This window comes from Ornithorhynchus anatinus, chromosome 1 (assembly GCF_004115215.2).
Source record: "Ornithorhynchus anatinus isolate Pmale09 chromosome 1, mOrnAna1.pri.v4, whole genome shotgun sequence".
In the NCBI taxonomy this organism is placed as follows: domain Eukaryota; kingdom Metazoa; phylum Chordata; class Mammalia; order Monotremata; family Ornithorhynchidae; genus Ornithorhynchus; species Ornithorhynchus anatinus.
This window is the reverse complement of record NC_041728.1, coordinates 178,845,693-178,863,829: the sequence shown is the minus strand read 5'-3', so window position 1 is coordinate 178,863,829 and position 18,137 is coordinate 178,845,693. Positions and strand designations below refer to the sequence as shown.

The 18,137-nt window shown below is 55.7% G+C and overlaps 2 protein-coding genes across 3 annotated transcripts in view; one reads left to right on the top strand and one right to left on the bottom strand.

Moving 5' to 3' along the window:
• MARCHF4 (membrane associated ring-CH-type finger 4) overlaps window positions 1-851 on the top strand; it is a 30,996-nt gene extending 30,145 nt beyond the window's left edge. Inside the window, exon 4 of the mRNA XM_029049826.1 lies at window positions 444-851. Within this exon, the coding sequence (XP_028905659.1) occupies window positions 444-817 (374 nt within the window). The 3' untranslated portion in view covers window positions 818-851. The remainder of the gene's footprint in view (window positions 1-443) is intronic.
• Window positions 852-13,605: 12,754 nt separating this feature from the next.
• XRCC5 (X-ray repair cross complementing 5) overlaps window positions 13,606-18,137 on the bottom strand; it is a 78,557-nt gene continuing 74,025 nt past the window's right edge. For both annotated transcript variants that reach the window (XM_029073001.1, XM_029073006.1), the window contains exons 20-21: window positions 15,320-15,394; window positions 13,606-13,931 (exon numbers count right to left, since the gene is read on the bottom strand). In XM_029073001.1, coding sequence (XP_028928834.1) covers window positions 13,917-13,931; window positions 15,320-15,394 — 90 coding nt within the window. In that variant the 3' untranslated portion in view covers window positions 13,606-13,916. The remainder of the gene's footprint in view (window positions 13,932-15,319; window positions 15,395-18,137) is intronic.

Genomic DNA, 18,137 nt, shown 5'->3' with positions numbered 1-18,137 from the left:
TCGACGGCGGGATGGGCGGGAACGGGGGAGGGTGAGGAAGTGAGCGGCAGAGGAGTGGAGCCTATGGGGTGGGCAGTAGAAAGAGAGAAGGGAGGTGAGGTAGGATGGGGCAAGGGGATGGACCAGCTTTGAAGCCAAAGGTGAGGAGTTTTAGCTCGATAAAAGTGGGATTGAGAGTGGGATGAACTGTACATTCCAAGCGCTTAGTCCGGTGCTCCGCACCCAGTAAGTGCTCAATAAATACGATTGGATGAATGAAATACCAGTGGTTGATTGTGAGGCAGGAAAGGCCCCCGGGGCCCCAACGGAGACGCCCCCCCTCCCCCCCCCCCCCGGCCCCGTCCTCTGACTGGCCCCGCCCCCAGGTCCTCCCTCTCCCCGGGTCCCGACCCAGGCCCCGACCCCGGCCCTGACGGCCCCCGCCGCTCTGGTCGGTCCCGCAGGGCTGATCATCCACGAGGGCCCGTCGGTCTACCGGATCTTCAAGCGCTGGCAGGCCGTCAACCAGCAGTGGAAAGTGCTGAACTACGACAAGGCCAAGGACCTGGAGGACCAGAAGTCGGGCGGCAGGACGCACCCCCGGGCCTCCTCGTCCGCCCGGCCCAACCCCTCGGCCCCCGCCGCCGCGACGGCCGCCGAGGGGGCCCCGGCCCCGGCCTCCGGGGCGACCCGGGCCCCCGGCCCCGCCTCGGGCCCCCTGGCCGACCACCACTGTGCTTACACCATCCTGCACATCCTGAGCCACCTGCGGACGCACGAGCAGCGCGGCCCTCCGGGCGGCCGCCGCGAGCTCGTCATGAGGGTGACCACCGTGTGACGGGCGGGGCCGCCGCCGGAGCCGAACCCGCCGGAGCCGGAGCCCGGCCCCGGCCGGACCCGCCCGAGCCCCGGCCGGGGCCTCCCGAGTCGGAGCCGGAGCCTCACGCAGGCGGGGCACGTGCCGCGCACGCGGTGCGCAGCCGTCACGCCCTTCCACCTGCCGTCCGGCCGGTAAATACGGCAGAACCACAACCATGACAAAATGCAATATCGACTAAAGCGCGCTCGTCGGCCCGCACGCGGGCGCGCGCGCGCGCGCGCCCCCCGTCCTGACAAGGCAGGCAAGAGGAATTGGGGACCGCGCTGGCCTGGCCGGCTGTTGGGTCGCCGTGGCAGCGGCCCTCAGCGCAGAAACACACAGGCACACACATACCTCTCGTCCTGACAAGGCAGGCATGAGGAATTGGGGATCACACGGTCCTGGCCGGCTGTTGTGCCACCGTGGCAGTGGCCCACAGCACAAACGCACACGCACCCCCGCGTACACCCACGCAACCCGTCCCGACGAGGCAGGCAAGAGAAAATAGGGACCGCACTGGCCTGGCCGGCTGTGACGCCGTGGCAGTGGCCCTCAGCGCAAACACACACACGGGCACCCGACACACACCTCATCCTGGCAAGGCAGGCGAGAGGAAATGGGGACCGCGCTGACCCGGCCGGCCGTTGTGTCGCCGCGGCAGTGGCCCTCGGCACAAACGCACACACACGAGCACATACACACACTCGTCCTGACAAGGCAGGCGAGAGGAAATGGGGACCACACCGGCCCGGCCAGCTGTTATTTCACCGTGGCACTGGCCCTCGGCACAAACACACACACACCGCATCCTGACAAGGCAGCCAAGAGGAACGGGGGACCACACTGGCCTGGCCGGCTGTTGTGTCACCGAGGCAGTGGCCCTCAACGCAAACCCACACACACACACAAACAGACACACACGAAGATCCACATGTGAAGGTGATTTGAATGACGCAAAGTATTCGTAGCCTTGTTTTGTTTTTAACTTTTCTTTCCCCAGACCGTGTTGAGGCGGGGCAGTGGGAGGGCCGAGAGGAAGGTTTGGGGGGAGGGTGGGTAGGGTGAGGGAGGGGAGTGCGGGGGGCTGCAAGCCAGCCCTCCCGCCTGGGCCCGGGCAAGGGTCATCGACAAGGGGTTGGGTGGGGGGCGAGGGGTGGGCACTGGGGCTGGGGTCAGAGATAGGGTATCTCCTCCCCCCACAGGCGTTTACCAAAGCTCCCCGTTCCCCCACACGGCCCCTGGGGAGTTTGGGGGAGGGGGCAGGAGCCCTCCGGGGACCCCCGCCGGCGTTTTTAGATGACCCGGCTGACGGCATCTCGGATTCCCGGTGGGCCTCTCGAGCACAGTCCCGACGCAGTCCCCGACGGTGGCACCAGCGACCGGGACCCCGATCTCCGGGAGAGGGGCCGCCGGGGACCCCCTCCCGGCCTGTTCCCCCGTCCCCGGCACCGACGGAGAGGCACAAACCCAGCCCCGTACCGTCCCCTCGAAAAGTATCCGTCTGGCCCGGGAGGCAGGACGGGAGGTCAAGAAGGGAAGATCGGGGAGGGAATTCTACAAACCTAACAGGCCTGCACCTTGTCCTCTCCCCGACCCCCCGACCCCACCGGATCACCCCGTTAGCCAGGGCTCGGAGCGTAAGGTGGGAGGGGGCGTCCCCCCCAAAAGTCCAGTTCTCTGGACCCGCCACCCCAGGACGCGAGCCCGTTGGTGCCGAGAGGAGTTTCCTGTTGGATGCACAAAAGCCGAGTCCCGGGTGGGTAATCAGGGGACACTGTCAACTACTTTTTTAAATAGTTTTTAGGGTTTTTTTAACTCTCCGTTGTTTGTAATATTCTCTTAAAAGCTTGAAAATAAAATTTCTTTCCCTACTGTCAGTATCCTGTTCCATTGGGAAAGCACACACGTGCTCCTCTTCATCCCTGACGATCCCCCCACTCAGCCCCACCAGCCCACCAGGCAGGAATATTCAATTCATTCATTCTTTCATTCATTCGATTGTATTTACTGAGCACTTACTGTGTGCAGAGTATTGTTCTAAGCGCTTGGAAAGTACAATTCAGCGAAGCAGCTCGGCTCAGTGGAAAGAGCCCGGGCTTGGGAGTCAGAGGTCATGGGTTCCAATCTCGGCTTTGCCACTTGTCAGCTGTCTGACTTTGAGCAAGTCACTTCACTTCTCTGTTCCTCAGTGACCTAATCTGTAAAATGGGGATGAAGACTGTGAGCTCCAGGTGGGACAACCTGATTACCTTGTAGCTCCCCTAGAGCTTAGAACAGTGCTTGGCAGATGGTAAGCGCTTAAGCCACACCATCATCATAAAGAGAGACAGTCCGTGGAGTTTGGGGAGTCTGTGTGGGGCTCAAACAGCTAAACCGGGACCTGGAGTTTGGCCTGTTGGATCTGAGACAGCGTGGCCTAGTGGTTAGATGCCGGGCCTGGGAGTCAAAAGGGCCTGGGTTCTAATTCTGGTTCCACCATTTGCCGTGCAACCTTGGGCAGATCGCTTCACTTTTCCATGCCTCAGTTCCCTCACCTGTAAAATGAGGATTCTGCTATGTGATAGGGACTGGGTCCCACCTGATTATATTGAATCTTCCCCAATGCTCATTTCTGGGCCTGGCTCATAGTAAGCCCTTAACATATACAATAAAAAAATTGAGCACTTACCATGTGCAGAACTTTGTACTAAGGACTTTGGAAGGTACAATGGAACAGAATTGGTAGACATGTTCTCTAGGGTCAAAGGTCAAACCTGGGTTGACGTTACCACATTCATTTATTCGATCGTATTTATTGAGCACTTAGTGTGTGCAAAGCACTGTACTAAGCGCTTGGGAGACTACCATGCAACAACCAGCAAGCACATTCCCCGCAACGAGCTCACAATTTAGAGGGGAAGGCAGAAATTAATATATATAAGTAAATGAAAGATCTATACATTAGCGCTGTGGGGTCAGGATGAATGAAGGGAGCAAGTCAGGGGGATGCAGAAGGGAGTGGGAAGAAAGGGGAGGAGGGAGGGATGGGCCTTCAATAAGGCTTTGAAGTGGGGGAGAGTCATTGTCCACCTATTATGAGGAGGGAGGGTGTTCCAGGCCAGAGGCAGGACATGGGCAAGAGGTCGGGGGCGAGATCGGCAAGATTGAGGTACAGTGAGGAGGTGAGCATTAGAGGAGCAACATGTGCGGGCAGGGTTGGAGTAGGAGAACTGAGAGGTGCGGTAGGAGGAGGCAAGGGGATTGAGTACTTTAAAGCCAAAGGTGAGGAGTTTCTGTTTGAGGCAAAGTGGATGGGCAACCGCTGGAGTTTCTTGAGGAGTGAGGAGACATGGTCTGAACGTTTTTGAAGGAAAATGATTTGGGCAGCAGAATGGACTATGGACTGGAGTGGGGAGAGACAGGAGGCAGGGAGGGCAGCAAGGAGGCTGATGCAGTCATCAAGGCAAGATAGGATAAGTGCTTGCATTAATGTGGTAGCCATTTGGATGGAGAGGAAGGGGTGGCTTTTAGCAACGTTGTGAAGGTAGAACTGACAGGATTTTGTGGTGGCTTATTAATATCTGTCTCCTCCTCTAGACTGTGAGCTCGTTGTGGGCAGGAATGTGTCTGTTTATTGTTATAATGTACTCTCCCAAATGTTAGAACAGTGCTTTGCACACAGTAAGCGCTCAATCAATACTATTGAATGAATGAATGAATGAATGGATGGATGGATGGAATATGTGGGTTGAATGAGAGAGGAGTAAAGGACAATGCCAAGGTTATAGGCTTGCGAAACAGGGAAGATGATGGTGCTGTCAACAGTGACGGGAAGGTACGATGGAGGACAGGGTGGGAAGATAAATTCAGTCTTAACCATATTAAGTTTGAGGTGACGGGAGGACATCCAAGTACAGATGTCTTGAAAGCGGGAGGAAATGCAAGACTGCAGAGAGGGGGAGAGAACAGGGATGGAGATGGAGATTTGATGTACCACATCACACAGCTGGAAACTCTGGGTTAAAAGTTAGCTGGGGGGCGGGGGGGGGGCGGGGGAAGTGGCCATTTTGTTGGGCCTAGAGGTTCAGGGTGTCGAGGAGGTGGTGGAACAGGAAGGGCAGGAAGAGGAGGAAAAGGAAAGGGAGGGCAGGAAGAGGAGGAAAAGGAAAGGGAGGGCAGGAAGAGGAAGAAAAGGAAAGGAAGGGGAAGAGAAGGAGGAAGGGGAAAGAAAAGGGAAGAGGAGGATGGGGAAAGGGGAAGAGAAGGAGGAGGGAGGGAAAGGGAGGAGGAAGGGGAAAGAAAGGTGAAGAGAAGGAGGAAAAAGGGAAGAGGAAGGGAAAGAGAGGGAGGAGGAGGGGGAAAGGAAGGGGAAGAGGAGGAAAAAAAGGAAAGGAAGGAGGAGGACAGGGAAGGAAGAAGAGAAGGAGGAGGAGGAGGAAAGGGAAAGGAAGGAGAAGCCGAGGAGGAGGAGGAAGGGTAAACCCCCCTGCCTGTTGGCCCCTGGCAACACCTGCCCCACCTCCTCTTTGTGACTCAGGGTACTGAAGAGGGAGGGACACTTCAGCTAGATTGTCCCCTCCTATACAGAAGCATTGTGGCTTAGTGGCTAGAGCACAGATTTGGAAGTTAAAAGGACCTGGGTTCTAATCCCAGCTCCTCCACTTGTCTGCTGTGTGACCTTGGGCAAGTAACTTCACTTTACTGGGCCTCAATTACCTCATCTGTAAAATGGGAATTAAGAGTGTGAGCCCCATGTGGGATAGGGACTGTGTCCAAGCTGATTAATTTGTATCTACTCCAGTGCTTGGAACAGTGCTTGACACATAGTAAGCACTTAAGAATCATCATTATTATTATTAGAGTTATCACAGCAGCTGGTAAGAAGCAGCCCAGTGTCTGGTGGCATCTACTCCATGGCGACAAGGATCTGCCTCCTCCCCAACCCCCTCTCCCCCAAGCAGTCCACCAATATCCAGTCTCTCCTACCTCCGTCCCCCTCCATCCAGTCAGCCAGAGAATGACCTCCTCTCTCCCTCTTCTTCTCATCTGACGGCCGAATTCCGAGTCTTCTGAGTGCCGGGAAACCACAAACCTTTCCTGAGACCAGAGCAGGAATGGTGGAGGTGGGGTTTATATTGTCTGTATGCCCCTCTAGACTGGGACCTTGCTGTGGGTAAGGAATGTGTCTACTACCTCTGTCCTATCGTACTCCTCCAAGTGCTTAGTACAGTGCTCTGTACACAGTAAGCAATAAATAAATGATTGAATGAGTCCACCAGGCCTACGAGTGGCAGAGAGACAGGGACTATGACAGAGGCGGGAAGGAAACGAAGAGTGAGCATATCACAGAGAAAGGTAGCGTGAGACAGAGACACAATGGACACACTGGGACAGAGAGGGAAAGAATGAGAGACAGTGAGATGGAGAGGGAAAGAGAATGAGAGTGAGCAAGAGATAGTGAGACAGAGAGGGAAAGAGACAGAGAGAAAGAGACAATGAGACAGTGAGGGAAAGAGAGAATGATGGAGAGCAAGAGAGTGAGGCAGAGAGGGAAACAGCATGATAGTGAGCAAGAGACAGTGAGACAGAGTGAAAGAGAAAGATCAGGAGATAGTGAGATGGAGAGGGAAAGAGAGTATGATGGAGAGCAGAGATGGCGAGACAGAGGGAAAGAGAGGAAGAGAGAGAGGGGGTAGAAAGATGAAAAAGGGTGAACAAGGCAAGGGGAGACAGTGAGACAGATATGAGACAGTGAGAGAGAGAGAGAGAGAGTAAGAGAGTGTGAGTGTGTATGTGTAGGTCCCTTTGGCCAATTGACCCATGAGCCAACAATGATCTTTCAAAACTTTTCTCCAAGAAACCAAGCTCCAAACCAGAAATTCCACGAGATTTATTCTTTCAGGAGAATGGATACTAACACCCCATTCTCCCATCGTCCTGAGGTGCTCAGATGCACTTCCGGAGAAACCTTCCGCCTCCCTCTTCCTACCTCTGCCCCCCCGAACCGCTCAGATGGGGGCGAAACTCCGTCCTTTCAACTCCGAAGACGATCGATCAAGAGTTTCTAGAAACCGCTCGTTTGTCAGATCATCTTGAAGGATTTTGTCCTCCCCCAAGCATTTAGTGCGGTGCTCTGCACATAGTAAGCACTCAATAAATACTATTGATTGGTTGATTGACTGATAGCGCTTACTTAGCATGTCATACCCCAAAATATGGCAGTCTGTCATGGAACCGACCACACTTCTGCCTCCCCTCTCCTTCTGGAAACCATAATATCAAATCTGATTTTTTCCCTCTTTTTTTTAAGAAAAACAAACACAACTTTTTTTCGGTCAGAATATTTCTTTTCTTTGGTCTATCTCGAGAAGCGGCGTGGATTAATGGAAAGCGCCCAGGGCTGGGAGTCGAAAGCACCTGGGTTCGAATCCCAGCTCCACCACTTGCCTGCTCCGTGAATTTAGGCAAGTCGCTTCACTTCTCTACACCTTGGTTTCCTCCTCTGTAAAATGGGTATTCATTCGATGCCTGTCCCTCCCCATCTCTGTGCAGCAGGGATGGCATAACGTCTCTGATCCCTTCAAAATGACCTCTTGAGACATTCAAGACGGCGCCCACCTCAAGAGGACCCTAGGTATGAGCAATCTCACCCTCCTCTCCCTCTGCGTGCACTTGGCCGACATCTCGAGCTTCATTTTTACCGAGATCCTCTGCTTCCCCACCCTCCAAAACGAAGGAATCTTTGACTAGCTCCACTTATTTAAACTTGGGGAGCTTTTGTCCTCCCTCTCTCTGCCTGCCCCGCCCTTCTCCTTCCTCAGACCCCAAGGGCAGCGGGGAACTGCCCGGACCCCCCTCTTCGTCAGGGGACGCGGGGAGAGGGTCCGGAGGGGTGGTCGGGTGCCGCAGCACGGCGTAGTGGATAGAACACAGGACAGGTTAAGTCAGAGACTCGTGGGTTCTAATCTCGACTCCGTCACTTGTCCGCTGTGTGACCGCGGACAAGTCCCTTCACTGCTCTGGGTCTCAGTGACCTCATCGGTCAAATGGGGATTGCGACTGGGAGCCCCGCGTGGGACCGGGACTGTGTCCAACCTGTTTTGTTTGTATCCATCCCAGTGTTTAGTTAGAGAAACAGCGTGGCTCAGTGGAAAGAGCCCGGGCTTGGGAGTCAGAGATCATGGGTTCGAATCCCGGCTCTGCCACTTGTCAGCTGTGACTGTGAACAAGTCACTTAACTTCTCTGTGCCTCAGTTACCTCATCTGTAAAATGGGGATTAAGATTGTGAGCCTCACATGGGACAACCTGATTACCCTGTATATACCCTAGCGCTTAGAACAGTGCTCTGCACATAGTAAGCGCTTAACAGATAACTTTGTTATTACTACAGTGCCTGGCATATATGGTGTAGTGGATAGAGCCTGGGCCTAGGAGTCAGACGGTCCTGAGTTCTAATCCCAGCTAAGCCACTTGTCTGTTGTGTGCGTGACCTTGGGCAAGTCACTTCACTTCTCTGGGCCTCAGATTCCTCATCTGGAAAATGGGGATGGAGACTGTAAGCCCTACGTGGGGCAGGGACTGTGTCCAACCCGGTTTGTTTATATCCACCCCAGCGCTTGGTACAGTGCCTGCCACACAGTAAGCGCTTAACAAATACCGAAATTATTATTCAGCACTTAGACCAGTGCTTGGCACACAGTAAGCGCTTAACAAATACCAGAATTCATTCAATCGTATTTATTGAGTGCTTACTGGGTGCAGAGCACTGTACTAAGCTCTTGGAATGTACAATAAGGCAACAGTAACAATAAGGCCTCCCTCTGGGATCGAGACCCCCAGAATGAGACCCCCCGGGATGGGCACTCTAGGATGAGGCCCTAGGTGGAGAGCAGCGTGCCGGAGGCGGTGGCGAGGGCCCGCCGGGGACGAGGGGACAAGGCCCGGGGACCGGCTCACGACAGACTGAGCCGGGATCATCACCTGCTCACCAGACCGAAGAGGGGTTTGGCGTCGGGGCATGGGGTGGGTGGAAACTCGCTGTGGCTAGGGAACGGGAATGTGTCTGTTATTAATAATAATAATTGTGGCATTTGTTAAGCATTTACTACGTGGCAGGTACTGTACTAAGTGCTGGGGTGGATACAAGCAAATCGGGTAGGACACAGAGCCAGTCCCACTGGGGGTTCACAGTTTCCATCCCCATTTTACAGATGAGGTAACTGAGGGACAGAGAAGTAAAGTGACTTGCCCAAAGTCACACAGCGGACAAGTGGCAGAATCGGGATTAAAACCCATGATCTTCTGACTCCCAAGCCCATGATTCATTCACTATACCAGCTGTACTCTCTCAAGGACTTAGTACAGTGCTCTGCCCACGGTAAGCGCTCAATAAATACGACTGAACAGTGTGGGGAGGGTGCGTGGGGGGGACTCTGCGGCCCAGGGCAGGAGATGGGATAGGGTTGGGGTTAGGGTTAAAGGTGTTGACTTGAATCTGAAAAACCCCAATTCATCCCACAGAGTGATGTTCGTTTATTCAGTGGTATTTATTGAGCGCTTACTGTGGGCAGAACACTGAACTAAGCACTTGAGAGAGTTCAACAGAACAATAAACGGACCCGTTCTCTGCCTGCAACGAGTGACGTCACACGGGTGCCGCATGACATCATCTGGCCGTCTCCCATCGTGGCCTGACACATCCCGGCTCCCGTGAGGGGTGTGGGCCTCGGATCTCCCCTTCCGCAGAGTACCTGGCCGGCTAGACACCCCCTGGGAAGTTCTGAGGCTGGGCCGGAGTTTATTATAATAATAATAATTATTATTATGGTACTTGTTAAGCACGTACTATGTGCCACGCACTGTTCTAAGCTCTGGGGTAGATTTAAATTAGTCAGGTTGTCCCTGTCTCACACAGGGCTCACACTCTTAATCCCCATTTTACAGAAGAGGTAACCGAGGCCCAGAGAAGTGACCTGTCCACTATGGAGTGGATCGACACGATTCCTGCCTTGAAGGAGGTTTCACGCAGGGCGGGCGTGGGTTGTGCCAGGAGAGCGTGGGCAGAGGGGGATGGCGGTGCTGGCCTGGCAGCTTCTCCTCCACGGCACGGGTCCCGAGAGGCCCGTCCCTCTCCCCGTCAGCCCGAGGAGTCCGCGGCCAGCGGGAGGACGCCACTGAGTGATCGGTTTCCGGGCCCCGCCGCGGTCAGGTCCGGTTTTAATTAATCCCGGCGGCAGCAGATGGTGGGTCTGTCGGCGGTCCAGCCCGGGGATAGTCGACTCATTTTTTATCCGGCTCCCGGGGCTGGCTGCGGGCCAGGTCTGGAGAGGAGTCTGCTGGCCGCCGAGCCCCTCCCGGCCACCAGCCCCCCCATCTGGGGACTGACCGGAAAGTGGTGGGGAGAGCCTCTACACTGTAAGCTCCTCGTGAGCAGTCGGTTGTATTTATGGAGCTCTTACTGCGTGTAGAGCCCTGCGCTAAACGCTTGGGAGCCTACGATGTAAAAATATGACAGATGCATTCACTGCCCACAACGAGCTTACGGTCTAGAGAAGCAGCGTGGCTCAGTGGAAAGGGCACGGGCTCTGGAGTCAGAGATCATGGGTTCGAATCCCGGCTCGGCCACTTGTCAGCTGTGTGACTTTGGGCGAGTCACTTCACTTCTCGGTGCCTCGGTTACCTCATCTGTAAAATGGGGATCAAGACTGTGAGCCCCACGTGGGACAACCTGATTCCCCTGTGTCTACCCCAGCGTTTAGAACAGTGCTCGGCACATAGTAAGCGCTTAACAAATACCAACATTATTCTTATTATTATTATTTGAAGGGGAGATGGACATTCATAGAGTCAGACGACGACTCTATCCCCTTTCTCAAAGCCCTACTGAAGGCCCATCTCCTCCAAGAGGCCTTCCCGACTAAGCCCCGCTTTTCCTCATCTCCCCCTCCCTTCTGCGTCACCCCGACTCGCTCCCTTTGCTCTTTCCCGCGCCACGCCACTTATGTACATATCTGTCATTTTATCGATTTATATCGATGCCTGTTTACTTGTAACAATGTCTGTCTCCCCCCATCTAGACTGAGCAAACTGTGGGCAGCGATTGTCTCTTCTGCTGAATTGTACTCTCCAAGCGCTTAGTACAGTGCTCTGCACACAGTAAATGACGGAATAAATGAATAAAGAGAGCAAGTCAGGGCGACGCAGACGGGAGTGGGAGAAGAGGAAAAGAGGGGTTGTTCACGTGTCCGTTATATTGTTAGAGATCGGTGAAGCTGGGCCCGGTTCCAGAGAAGCCGGGTCCATCCCCAAGCAGAGCCCCTCCTCTGTGACCAGGCAGAGCCCCCGCCCCGGAGAAGCCGGGCCCACCCCGAGGCAGAGCCCCCCCACCCCGTCCCCAGGGAAGCTGGGCCTGGCCCCAGGCAGAGCCCTCGCCCCCATCCCCAGGCAAAGGCGCCGCCCCAGAGAAGTCGGGCCCACCCCCAGGCGGGCAGAGCCCCCGGGATGGGGAGGCATCAGCCAGGCTGTCGCGCCCCCTCCTCCCCGCCCCAGGCCCGCCTCCCGGCTCCCCGACACCCAACCGTGGGCACGGGGGACTGCGGCATCCCGGGGAACGGAGCTGGCCGGACAGGCGGATCAGAACCGAGAGGCCCCCTGAGCCCCAGCCGGGACCCCCCCGGGGATGCCCCTGGGAGGTGGTTGGTCCCGGGTGGGCGGGACCGAGGTTGGGGGACATTCGCCGTCATGGGGTCCGCATCCGTGGGAAGACCATCCCACCCGGCACCCAGTTGGGCCACGGGTGTAAGCCTGTCGCGGGCAGGGACTGTCTCTCTCTATTGCTGTATTGTACTTGCCAAGCGCTTACTACAGTGCTCTGCACACAGTAAGCCCTCAATATATATACAATTGAATGGATGAATGACCGTTCTCCCCACCTTTAGACCGTGAGCTCGTTGTGAGCAGGGAATTTCACCGTTTACTGTTGTACTTTCCCAAACGCTTAGTACAGCGCTCTGCACAACAAGCACTCAATAAATACAACTGACTGATTGGCTCCCGCCACCCTGGAGACCTCTGCCCGTGTCCCAGGGGACCCCCGAGCCCCTCGCCCCCACCCCTCGGGCCACCCCGGAGGCCCTCTGCCCTGGTTCTGGGGGAGCCACAGCCTCCCGGTCCTCCCCCTTCCCCAGCTCAGGGGCAAGAGCCCGGGCTTGGGAGTCAGAGGTCATGGGTTCGAATTCCGGCTCTGCCACTTGTCAGCTGGGTGACTGTGGGCAAGTCACTTCACTTCTCTGGGCCTCAGTCACCTCATCTGTAAAATGGGGATTAACTGTGAGCCTCACGTGGGACGACCCGATCACCCTGTATCTACCCCAGCGCTTACAACAGTGCTCTGCACATAGTAAGCGCTTAACAAATACCAACATTATTATTAGCATCTCTCTCTGGCCGGGATCCAGGACAATAGAACAATCCGACTGACCCATTCGCTGCCTACGGTGAGTTTACACAATCTAGCGCCAGCCCCTCCGAGGTCCAGGAAGCGGGAGAGTGGTGGCGAGGGAGGGTGGCCCTGGGGCTGGGGGGTGGACGGGAGCGAGGGTGGGCTCGGGAACCCCCACGGAGAGCTCGGGCCGCCGCTGTCGTGGGGATCCCCCGCTCCCCCTCCCCCAGCTCCATCGGAGCCCGGGTTCCGCCCCCGTTTTCCTCACCTCCCTACACATTCTGGAGTTGAGCGGCGGGGCACCTCCTTCCCCTCCCACCGTCCTGAGTTCAGATCCGCGGTGGAGGGAGCCGCTCCGTTCCCTCTGCAGTCCGGCCCTCCCCAGCGCTCTCCCCCACTCTGGAGGGACCCGGGGTCCACCCCCTGTGCTCTGCAGTCCAACGGGGGTCCCGCCCCTCTCCGGCACCTCCTTCCCCTCCCCCTCTCCAGCTCTCAGCCGCGTGGCGGGGGGAACCCCGGGCTCCAATCCGACACCTCACCTCAGCCCGGCACTCGCTTAGTGGCAAAAGCCCGGGCTTGAGAGGCGGAGGTGGTGGGTTCCAATCCCGGCTCCGCCACTTGTCAGCTGTGTGACTTCACTTTTCTGTGCCTCAGTGACCTCACCTGTAAAACGGGGATTAAGACTATGAGGCCCAGATGGGACAACCTGATTAGCTTGTTTCTCCCCTAGAGCTTAGAACAGTGCTTGGCACATAGTAAGAGCTTAACAGATACCATCATTAAATTAATTCATTAATTGAGGGCCCAGACAACAGCCAAGCGATGGCACCGGACCCAAGAGGGAGGGTCCTGGCCTGCCCCGCCAGTGAGATTGGACTCTGGTGGCGGTGACCACTGACCGGATGAAGAAGCGGATTGGTGGCCCGGCAATCAGGGGCTTTGCGCCCACGCGAGACTCTCTGAGGGCGGGGACGTGTCAACGGCCAAAGTCCAGCCCGGCGGGCGGCACGTGCTCGGAGAGGGAGTTGCCGGGACCTCCCGGAAGGGCGCGGGGAGACGGGCCCCGGGAAACGGCACCGGCCTCGGTGGAGGGAGGCTGGATGCGCAGAAGGCATCCGGTACCCTTTCCTTTGGGGCAGAGGGCGGGGGCGGGGCAAACGCAATTTCAGACTGGAGCTGGGGGCGGGCGACGGCAGACAGCCCAGCTAAGATCCGGGCCGTCCAGAGTGACGCCGGCCCCGCCGGGAGGTCTCGTGCCCTCTCCGTCCGCCGGCCGAGGCGAAGATGTCGCCCGAGTCACCGGGAAGGACTCGAACGGCGGAAAGGCTAATGACCGAGGCACCAAAGTGACGTTGCTTCTTTCTCTCTCTTTATGTGCGTGGGTGGATCCACGTCCGCTCCACGATCAGGGTGGGGCGTGGGTGGGGACGGAGCGGGGGGGGGGGACGGGGCGGCCCGTCTGTTTCATTCTTCAGACGGCGGCCCCTTCGGAAGCCACTGCTCGGTGTCCTGACCCCGGATGGGTTCTGGGAGGCCGGTGAGGGGAGAAGGTCTCCCCTGCCGCTTGCCTCCCCTCCCCCCGACCCACAGCCGCCCCCCCCAACTCCAAGCAGGCCTCGGGGCATCCCTCGGGCCGCCGGGACTCCAGCCGGGAGCCTTCACATCATGTCCAGCTGCAAGAGAGAAGAGGGAGTAGTCAGGGACAGTTCTCGACCAGAAGCTCCTTGTGGGCAGGGAATGTGCCTACCACAGAGGAGCAGCGTGGCTTAATGGAAAGAGCCCGGGCTTGGGAGTCAGAGGTCGTGGGTTCTAATCCCGGCTCCGCCACTTTCAAACGTGTGACCTTGGGCAACACGCTTCACTTCTCTGGGCCTCAGTTGCCTCATCTGGAAAACGGGGATTTTTACTGGGAGCCCCACGTGGGACAACCTGATTACCTGGTATCTCCCCCAGCGCTTGGAACAGTGCTTGGCATATAGTAAGCGCTAACAAATATCATCATTATTATTACCAACTGTGTTCTAATGACTTTCCTGAGCACTTAGTAAAAGGCTCTGCACACAGAAAGTGCTCAATCCCCGATTAGACCGTAAGCCCGTCAAACGGCAGGGACCGTCTCTATCTGTTGCCGACTTGTTCATCCCAAGCGCTTAGTACAGTGCTCTGCACATAGTAAGCGCTCAATAAATACTATTGAATGAATACAAACCAGTGATTGAGGAGCTCTCCCCGCTTTCATAAATCCTGACCGCTGCTCCCCTGGGACCCCAGGAGCAGTGCCGGCTGCATTGAGCGCTCCCATCGCCTTTCTAATAATAATAATGATAATTGTGGCACTTGTTAAGAGCTTACTACATGCCAGGCACCGTACTAAGCACTGGGGTGGATACAAAGCAAATCTGGTTGGACGCAGTCCCTGTCTCACATGGGGCTCACGGTCTTAATTCCCGTTTTCCACATGAGGAAAGTGAGGCCCAGAGAAGTGAAATGACTTGCCCAAGGTCATACAGCAGAGAAGTGGTAAAGCCAGGATCGGAACCCAGGTCCTTCTGATCCCAGGCCCGGGCTCTATCACCTAAGCCGCGCTGCTTCTCCACTTCCTGTGACCTCTTAGGAGCTGTGTGCTGGCGGGGGTGAGGGTAAGCTTGTTGTGGGCAGGGAATGTGGCTTTCTCTATCGTTCTCTTGTAATAATAATGTTGGTATCTGTTAAGCGCTTACTATGAACCGAGCACTGTTCTAAGCGCTGGGGTAGATACAGGGTAATCAGGTTGTCCCACGTGGGGCTCACAGTCTTCATCCCCATTTTACAGATGAGGGAACTGAAGCAGAGAGAAGTTCTCCATAGTGCTTAATACAGTGCTTTGCACACGGTAAGCGTTCAATAAATACGACTGAATGAACGAATGGAGCGTGTGCCCGCGTGCCTGGGTGTCGGAGCGCTAGCGTGCCGGGGACTGCCGGCTGGTGGGGTGGAGTGGGGTGGGATGACGACTCCGTGGCCGGCCTTCCCTCCCTCCCTCCCTCCCTCCGGGCCGTCGGCGGGGGCTCCCGCCGGTCACCAGATCGTCCACGTCTCCGCCGTCCTCGCCCACGGCCGCCTCCGCCACCGCCGCCTTCTCTTTCGGGGCCAGAAACTGCAACGCAACGAGACGGAGCCAGCCGCAGTCAACAACGGGTCCTTCCGCCTCCTTGGCCGGAAAAAGCCTCCGCTTCCTACGGGCCTAAGATCGCTCCCTACCTACCTCCTCCCAAACGAGACCCTCCTCCCAAACGAGACCCTCCCCGGCCGGGCGGATTCCCCCGCCGCCACCTCCCCACCAGGGCAGCGCGGCGAAGGATCCCGGGGCCCGAGCAGGGGCCCACAAGGCCAGAGACGAGAGCTCCACTGAATTTTGAAGCCAGGCACCGAGGCTCAGGCGAGACCCCAGGACCCCGGGTTCTGATTCTTTTTATCTCTTTTTTAAGGAATTGAAGTGCTTAGTATGTATCAGGCACTGTTCAAAGCTCGAGTTGGGCACAGTACCTGTCTCGCTTCGGGGGCTCAATATAATAATAATGTTGGTATTTGTTAAGCGCTTACTATGTGCAGAGCACTGTTCTAAGCGCTGGGGGGAGATACAGGGTCATCAGGTTGTCCCACGTGAGGCTCACGGTTAATCCCCATTTTACAGATGAGGTAACTGAGGCCCAGAGAAGTGAGGTGACTTGCCCACAGTCACACTGCTGACAAGTGGCAGAGCCGAGAGTCGAACCCAGGACCTCTGACTCCGAAGCCCAGGCTCTTTCCACTTAATCGACTATCTTTAAATTCAGTAAATAGGGGTGGTCTGTGGACCAATCCTGGCAATTTAAGCTGCTTGGAAAATTGTGCTAATAACAGAAGGTCAGCCCGTGATGGAATGAAAGTCTGGATCACGGCTGCTTTTTTAACAAACGGTACCATCTCAACGGAGTGAAGGAAGGCTGTAATCCTGCACCAATGCTTATTATTATTATTAATAACAATAATAACTGTGGGTTTTGGTAAGCACTTACCATTTTCCAGGCACTGTTCTAAGCACTGGGGTGGATATAAATCCCTGTCCTACATGAGGCTCACAGTCTTCATCCCCATTTTACAGATAAGGTAACTAAGGAAGTTAAGCGATTTGCCCAAGGCTAGCAGACAAGTGGTGGAGACAGGATTAGAACCCAGGTTCATCTGACTCCCGGGCCTGGGCTCTATGCACTGGGCCACGCTAATTCTCCCTCAAGCAACAGACGAGCCAGGGAGCTGCCCCACCCCAAAGTCAGGAATATCTTTCTTTCCTTTCTTTTTTTCCTTTCTTTTCTTCCTTCCTTCCTTTCTTCCTCTCTCTCTCACACACACGCACACACACACACACCCTCCCCCATCTCAACATCACTGAGCTGCAACTTCAGCTCTGGGAAACCATAAAGGCTTTCTAGATTCACAAGTCCTACTAAAAAGCCCCATCTCCTCCAGGAGGCCTTCCCTGATTTACCCCTCACCTCACCACCCTCCCTCCACCCCGACCCCAACCACACCTTAGAGCCTGGGAGCTGGAAGGGACCAGGGAGAGCGATGGCATTTGTTAAGCCCTTACTATGCACCAGGCACTGTACTAAGCGCTGGGATGGATACAAAGTAATCAGGCTGGACACAGTCCCTGACCCACGTGGGGCTCACAGTCTTAATCCGCCTTTTGCAGATAACTGAAGCACAGAGAAGCGAAGTGACTTGCCCAGGGTCACACAGGAGACACGTGGGGGAGCCAGCATTAGAACCCAGGTCCTCTGACTCCCAGATCGGGGCACTTCCCGTTGCTTCCCCTGCCTCTTTCTCTGGGAGGATGAGCTGGCAAATGGTGGCAAATATCCCGTCAGCCCGTCTGCCAAATGAACCCCCGAGCACATACCTAGTGCTAATGAGATGCTAAACAATAACAACGGGAGGTGAGCAAAATCAATCCGGTTGCTCGGATTTACTGAGGGCCCAGAAGAAGCCTAGCATAACAAAGGGAGAAAATCAAAGGGAGCCAGGATTCAAATGGGACATCCAAGTCAAGATGTTCTGAAGCCAGGAGGAAATGTGAGACTGCAGAGGGAGAGATGGAGATTTGGGAATCTTCAATCAATCAACTGCACTTATTAAGTGCTTACTATATGCAGAGCACTGTACTAAGCGCTTGGGAGAGGACAATACAATAGAATTAGCAGACACGTTCCCTGCCCGTAATGAGCTTACAAGTCTTCAGGGGGAGACAGGCGTTAATACGATTAAATAATTTATAATATGCAATTTAAAGATATGTGCGTAAACGCTGTGGGGATGGGGATGGGGCGAATAGCAGATGTCCAGGGGTCGCAGATCGAGGTGCACAGACGACGGAGAATGGAGAGTGAGCCCGGAAAAAGAGGGCTTCATCGGGGAAGGCCTCTTGGAGGAGATGTGACCTTAGTCATGCTTTGAAGGTGGAGAGACAGTAGGGGTCTGGCCTATATTAGGGAAGCAGCGTGGCTTAGTGGAAAGAGCCCGGGCTTGGAGTCAGAGGTCGTGGATTCTAATCACGGCTCCGCCACTTGTCAGCTGTGTGACTTTGGGCAAGTTACTTAACTCTCTGTGCCTCAGTTACCTCATCTGTAAAATGGGGATCAAGACTGTGAGCCCCACGGAGGACAACCTGATTACCTTGTATCAACTCCAGTGCTTAGAACAGCGCTTTGCACATAGTAAGCGCTTAACAAATACCATAATTTTTTATTTTACATGGGGCGGGAAGGAGTTCCAGGCTAAGGGAGAGGATGTGGGAAAGGGGTTGGCGGTGAGATAGATGAGACTGGGATAGAGTGAGAGAGCTGGTGCTAGAGAAGAGT